The 7,238-nt window shown below is 42.7% G+C and overlaps 1 protein-coding gene across 1 annotated transcript; it reads left to right on the plus strand.

The window, feature by feature from the left end:
• Positions 1 to 214: 214 nt before the first annotated feature.
• On the plus strand, positions 215 to 4,740 carry Cyp18a1 (Cytochrome P450 18a1). The gene is made up of 5 exons (XM_053771918.2): positions 215 to 894; positions 2,074 to 2,195; positions 2,355 to 2,778; positions 3,057 to 3,655; positions 3,838 to 4,740. The coding sequence occupies exons 1-5, from the start codon at positions 525 to 527 to the stop codon at positions 3,916 to 3,918; spliced, it is 1,596 nt and encodes a 531-aa protein (XP_053627893.1). The 5' UTR covers positions 215 to 524; the 3' UTR covers positions 3,919 to 4,740.
• The last annotated feature ends 2,498 nt before the right edge of the window (positions 4,741 to 7,238 follow it).

Here is a 7,238-nt window from a genome sequence, read left to right on the forward strand (position 1 = left end):
CTGGTATATGAGGAATCTACCGTGCCCGAGTGTATGTTGGGTCAGTGACCTGTTTGTCTACCTGAGGCAGCGAGGTCTTTAGTATGGTTGAAACTCATAAAGTAACATAATATATTTTGTAACTATTATTATTATTATTATTATTATTATTATTAATTATTATTTTTTATATCATTATTATTATTATTAAACTGGGGTCATATATCTCTAGGGGAGTGGAAGGCAATGAGCTTCGATCCATGGAAGCGAAGGATACGTCCACTTCCTTGAATCAAGAGCCCCCTCACTGGCTTCAAAGCACCTTCCTTAAAGAGTTGTAACCTGAGGATGACACAGGTGGCCTCAGACGAGGTAGGGAAAATAATGGCGGACACTGTGGTGATGGACGACCGCTTGGAGACCTGGGCTTCCTGTGTAGGCTGTCGAGGCTCCGCCCTCCTGGGGGTCAGGCTCCGCCTCGCTACCCGAGGCTGAGTATATAGAGTGGTCGCTGCCCCATCCTGGGCAGTGTCATCAAGTCCAAGATGATAGGTGCATACATATTGAGGAGTTTGTACGAGGTGGTGGAGGTCGCGGTCCGGCAGTACCTCTGCCACGTGCTGGTCTTTGTAACAGTGATGTTGGCCACCCGCTGTTACCTGGGCTCTCGCGTACGCCCGCTGCCCCCTGGCCCTTGGGGGGTCCCTATCCTAGGCTACCTTCCTTTCCTCACTAAGGATATTCACATTTCCCTCATGAACTTGGCCACAAGGTTCGGCTCCATCTACCGCCTCAGCTTCGGTAACAAGATGCTGGTCATCCTCACTGATCCCAAGATCATTCGTGACGCCTTTAGGAGAGAAGAGTTTCACGCTCGTCCCTCCAGTGCCCTCTACGACATGTTCGACGGTTATGGTAAGCAGCAAGCTGGTATTTTCACCAAGGCTTCTCTTGTGTGCATCACCCTCATTATATGAGAAGTATATGTGCAACTCACCAACCCTTCAGTTTTTGCTTATTGAATTTTTTACTCTAATTCAGTAGTTATACGTAACGCTCGTCCACCGCTTTCGGTATATTTGAATTTATATCTCTGCATTAAGGAATTCGGAAACTCAATTCATTTGAGTGTCAAAATTCACTATAAGTTGTCCTGCACAGTTTGCTCATGTTTCTGGGTCATACACCAGCCAGTCACCTTCAGTTTTAAATATTCTGCATTACAATGCAAGGCATAATTATGGGTAAGACTTCATGCTGGGGATAAATATATATCAGGCAGTATAAAGACGAATCGGTTTATTATTATTAGTGCTGACAGATTCATTGAATAAACATACTGTGGATGTTAGTGTGGTGTAGAGGAGAGGCAAGGTGATGACGCAATGGAGTCTTCAAGCTGTCAGCCTCACGTTGGTGTGACCTGCTCCAAACAACCTTCCTCAGAAAGGAGTTATTCCAAGCTGTCCCCGTCCTTTAGAAAGATTATAATTATAGCACCACTGACACTAGGAGACGTCTTCCTTGATATAAACAAGAGGAAGGTCGTGTTGCGTCCTGACAGGTGCTGGTGAAAGTGCCAAGCGTGTAGGCACCGTTTCCTTCACTTAAAAGTGAGAGTGACCTTCACCTCCGATTCCTTGCTCAAATGCAAAAAGAAATTATTTTAACAAAATCATAGTGAAGGAAAGTTCAAAATATAAAATACAATTTGCGTATCTCTACCAGAGACAGCTTCAGAAAGGAAATAGCTTTGTTACTGTCGAACCTTGAAAAGCAATAGGCCAAAGTCGAGGTCTGTGGTACGTTCGAACAATTTAAAAGCCGGTTAAACAACATTATACTTGATAAACTTGAACTCTAGGGTTAGATGAATGTTGCACTTTATTATCAAACATAATTTCTGCTTATTCGAACACATACACACACGCATACACACACACACACATACACACACGCGCACACACACACACACACACACACACACACACACACACACACACACACACACACACACACCTTTTTATGAAGTAACATAGTCAAGAACGTTTATCACACCAGGAATAATGAATAACACTATCTGTGTATCTGCAGGTCTGGTCAACACCTCTGGCATAACATGGCGGAATCAGAGACGGTTCTTACACGAGCGTCTTCGAGCCCTTGGCATGAAGACTACAGGACCAGGCCGCGAGCAGATGGAAGTCCGTATTATGGTGAGTCATACACACTCCTCACTTGCTCGACGACTTTGACATTTAAGGTTCTTTTATTATCGGACTCTCACGAAATATACACCTTCATAATTTAAATTGAAATAACATAAGGAGTTCGTTGACCTTTTATTTAATGAGGATTTTTTTCTCTTTATGCAGAGTGAGGTAGAGTGCTTCCTACAGTGCCTGGCGACTGGTAAGGGCAAGGCTTTAGAGGTGGGAGAGCTGCTGTGTAACGCGTCCACCAACGTCATGTGTTCCCTCCTCATGTCAGTTCGGTTCCGCCTCAACAACCCCAACTTCCTTCGCTTCATGGAGCTCCATGACGAGGGTTTCAAGTTATTCCTAAAGTGTGATATCACCAGCTACATTCCAGTCTCCAAATACATTCCCTCAGTCAGCGAGAACTTCCAAAAATTGATCCAGAGCCGAGATGAGTCCGGAGAGATGATCCGTGAAATCATCAAGGAGCGGAGGGAAACCTTTGACCCCAGCCATACAGGTGACATCCTCGACTGCTACCTCCTTGAGGAACACCGAGCCAAGGAGGAGGGACGAGTTCTCTTCGAAGGAAAAGACTTCGGTAAGTTAGTCTCTGAAGCACATCACGGAATGTTTGTTAGAGATTCTCATATGTCACAAGACTCCTTCTTCATTATAAAATATTAAATATTTACTAGTAGTTTCTTTAGATTTTCTGAGTCGTAATAAGCAGTGAGATATCTAATTTCTCTTTCTTATTACCACTCGTATGTTTTAAATGAATCTGATTCTGATAAATTCCCAATGATTTTTCTCATTACACATTATTGGTCTTAACGAATAATCTGTTGCTAATGCATCATTGTTTTCTTTGTTCAGATCGACAGCTTGTGCAAGTGATGACTGATATATTCAGCGCTGGCGAGGAGACCGTGAAGACGTGTTTGCTGTGGTCATTGGTTTACCTTCTGCGTCACCCAAAGGTGATGCACAGGGTTCAGGAGGAGCTGGACGCTGTGGTAGGACGTTCTCGCATGCCTTGTCTGGACGACCAGCAGCATCTGCCCTATACCGAGGCCACCCTTTGCGAGGTCCTGCGCCGCTCTACCGTCGTGCCCTTGGGAACCTTTCACGCTACCACTAGGGATACCACTCTAGGAGGGTACACCATTCCCAAAGGAGCTACTGTGATCCCACTCCTGTATGCGTGCCACATGGATTCCCAATTGTGGGAGGATCCACAAAGATTCGACCCAACTAGGTTCATTGACGCAGAGGGCCGAGTTAAGAAGCCAGAGCAGTTTATTCCTTTTGGCGTTGGACGACGCATGTGCCTCGGTAATGTCCTCGCTCGAAGTGAGCTGTTCTTATTCTTCACCTCCATTCTTCATGTCTTTAATTTGGCGACACCAGAGAATGAGCCCCTGCCTAGCATGGAAGGAATCCTTGGCACTACTTATACCCCAAAGGCATTCAAGGTAAGAACAGAACATCAAGATAAGAATACTAGAAGTACGCCTTCCTAAAATTATAATTATATACAAATCAAAATTAAATTTGGAATATAAGGTTTTAAGCTTATAAAATTCTTTTTTATTATTAATATCCATATATAGATATGTCTTTTTAAGGTTATTAATATATTATATCTTCCTTTCAGCTGTCGTTCATTCCTCGTGAAGTGTCGAAGATTGGTAACATCGACATGCAGTCGCACGAGTTCAGAGCAGCAGGACTCTGAGATTTCTTCCTCCCTACGGCTCAAATGCTCTTGGGTTTTGCTGCCCCTGACAGTTCCTATATATGTGACTCCTGACCCCGTCCATCAGCACACCAGTACACAAGACCAGTGAAGGAGCAAGCTGGACGGCACTGGGGGCCAGGAAAGCAAGAGACAAACAGCAGCCTCAGTTTAAATGTTGGTGTGAAAGCCAATAGGAGAAATATCAGATTGCAGAAGTTGGCCCCACTCGCCTCCAGAGCAGGAAGTCCCACCAAAGACAGTTTGCCGAGTCGTACGTAAGATCCGGCGGCTTATCTGTGATATGTTTGTATAATTATCTGTTGTGTATTTAATGTCTGTATGATCCATGTATCTCGTTGTAGTGTAAAATTAGAATTTTTTACTATTTTTTATAATGGAGACGCAGGCGTAAAGATGTTCCTTTAACACGACGACGGGGAAATATAGAGCCGGGATGTATGTCTCTCATCCTGGACACGTGTCAGTCAGTATGACGTGTTGTTCCACGTCTCAAGTTGTGTCCCTACAAGAGAGCACAAACCATTGCTTTAGTGACTTGCACACGCGTCAGTATGAGAATACAATTGAGACGTTGATAAGTTATGTTTTTAAAGTTAATATCTCAACTGTGACAGCAGCGAAGTCTGCCGCTGCTGGTTTCCGCTCAAGATTATGCTCAAATAAATTATAAGTAGAATTGTTTATGTCGCCCTCCTCTCTGTGGGGCCTTTTAGGAGACGGTCGTCCCCTAATTATTCAACTAATTATTAATAATTAACAAATAATTATTAATAATCATTTATTAAAATATACCATGTTTCTTGGTTTTGTGTCCACCCTTACGTATCCACTTCCTCCCAAAACACATTATCATATAGATACTTAAAATTGAATAATTCAATGAAAAGCTATTAAACCTAGAAAAATTATAAATCAACAGGCAATAAAAAAGCATAGAAAATATAAAAAAAAGGGTTATAATTCCCGTGATCACAAGAAATTTCTGCTAGACACTCCGCATAAGTCCTCTGTTTTTTCCAATTGGTAGTGGACACTAATAGTCATACAAGGTGCTAGCAAATGTTTCTTTTTATTATTTTATGTGAAACGCTAAACCTATGTGGTTTATTCAACTAAAGAGCTGGTGAAGGCTCGATCATGTGTGCGCTAATCGTGTGTCAGACGAAATACCAACTTACAATGAAGATATTCTGAGAGGGTTAGCGCTTTCCTGAGAGTCTATCCTGGCTGGATTATAGATATCCTGAGAGAATTATAGTTATCCTGAGAGGATTACAGCTATCATGAGAGGATTACAGCTATGCTGAGAGAATTACAGCTATCCTGAGAGGATTACAGCTCTCCTGAAAAGATTACAGCTATCCTGAGAGGATTATAGCTAGGTTTAGCCGGAAAGAGTTATCCTGAGAGCCACAGAATTATCCTGAGAGTCTCAAAGTTATCCTGAGAGTCACAGAATTATCCTGAGACTCACAGAGCTATCCTGAGAGGGATATTGCTCACCTGATGGGTACACAGAAAACCCACACATAGAAGAATGAAACTTTTAATGACGTTTCGGCCCGTCTTGGACCATACGTGTAGCTGGTTAATGGTCTAAGTAGAACCGAAACGTAGGCATAAGTTTTGTTCTCCTATGTACGGGTTATTTGTGTGTTGTTCCAGTCACAGGATTGTGCCATTTTGTTCTTTAACCCGGTGGGTATGAAGCCAGCTTGAGGGGACTAGAGCTAGACTATGAGGGACGGAGTTATTCAGAGAAACTATGGACATGGCACTTCCAGTTCATACCTGGATATCAACCACATCCCTCAGCCTGGAGTTGACTCCAGGCTGAGGGACTGATTATCTCCCACTCCTTATCTCCCACAGTTTTTCTGTGTTGGACTGAAGAAACCATTGGCTGGCGAAACGTTTCCACAATAAAGATTGCCCAAGTGTTGTTCAAGTATCTCATCTATCAATTTGTCGGGTTTCTAAACCATTTATTCAAAATTACTCGCATCATTAGGAATGATGGCTGGAAATATTTCAGATTCTTGTAAATAACCCCAATGTTGCTATGTGTGGCGTGGCACACACATACACACACACACACACACACACACACACACACACACACACACACACACACACACACACACACACACACACATACACACACACACACACACACACACACACACACACACACACACACACACACATATATATATATATATATATATATATATATATATATATATATATATATATATATATATATATATATATATATATATGTATATAAATTTATTTATTTATATATTTATTAACACATCGGCCGTCTCCCACCAAGGCAGGGTGGCCCGAAAAATAAAAGCTTTCATCATCATTCACTCCATCACTGTCTTGCCAGAGGCGCGCTTACAATACAGTTATAAAACTGCAACATTAACACCCCTCCTTCAGAGTGCAGGCACTGTACTTCCCATCTCCAGGACTCAAGTCCGGCCTGCCGGTTTCCCTGAATCCCTTCATAAACGTTACCTTGTTCACACTCCAACAACACGTTAAGTTCTGAAAACCATTTATCTCCATTCATTCCTATCAAACAAGCGCACGCATGCTTGCTGGAAGTCCAAGCCCCTCGCACACAAGATCTTCTTTACCCCCTCCCTCCAATTTTTCTTAAGCCTGCCCCTACCCCGCCTTCCATCCACTACAGATTTATACACTCTCGAAGTCATTCTGTTTTGTTCTACCCTCTCTATATGTCCGAACCACCCAAACAACACCCTCCTCAGCCCTCTCGTTAATAGTTTTAGTAATCCCTCACCTCCTCCTAATTTTCAAACTACGAATTCCCTACATTATATTCACACCACACATTGCCGTCAATCACGACATCTCCACTGCCTCCAGCCTTCTCCTTGTTGCAATATTTACCACCCATGCTTCACACTCATAAAAGAGCGTTGGTATAACTATACTCTCATAAATTCCCCTCTTTGCTTCCAAGGACAAAGTTCTTCGTCTCCACAGACACCTCAGTGCACCACTCACCTTTTTTCCCTCATCAATTCTATGATTCACCTCATCCTTCATAGACCCATCTGCTGACACATCCACTTCGAATACATTCACCCCCTCCATACTCTCTCCCTCCAATCTGATATCCAGTCTTTCTTTACCTATTTTTTTTATTATCCTCATCACCTTACTCTTTCCTATATTCACTTTTCTTTTTTTTCTTTTACCTTACCAAGCTCATCCACCAACTTTTTCAACTCCTCTGCAGAATCTCCCAAAAGCAC

This window comes from Cherax quadricarinatus, chromosome 8 (assembly GCF_038502225.1).
Source record: "Cherax quadricarinatus isolate ZL_2023a chromosome 8, ASM3850222v1, whole genome shotgun sequence".
Taxonomy (NCBI): Eukaryota; Metazoa; Arthropoda; class Malacostraca; order Decapoda; family Parastacidae; genus Cherax; species Cherax quadricarinatus.

Coding starts and splice junctions, on each gene's coding strand:
- Cyp18a1 (XM_053771918.2), top strand. CDS start 525: ATGATAGGTGCATACATATTGAGGAGTTTGTACGAGGTGGTGGAGGTC. Junction 2,779..3,056: donor CTTCGAAGGAAAAGACTTCG/GTAAGTTAGTCT, acceptor TTCTTTGTTCAG/ATCGACAGCTTGTGCAAGTG. Junction 3,656..3,837: donor ATACCCCAAAGGCATTCAAG/GTAAGAACAGAA, acceptor TCTTCCTTTCAG/CTGTCGTTCATTCCTCGTGA.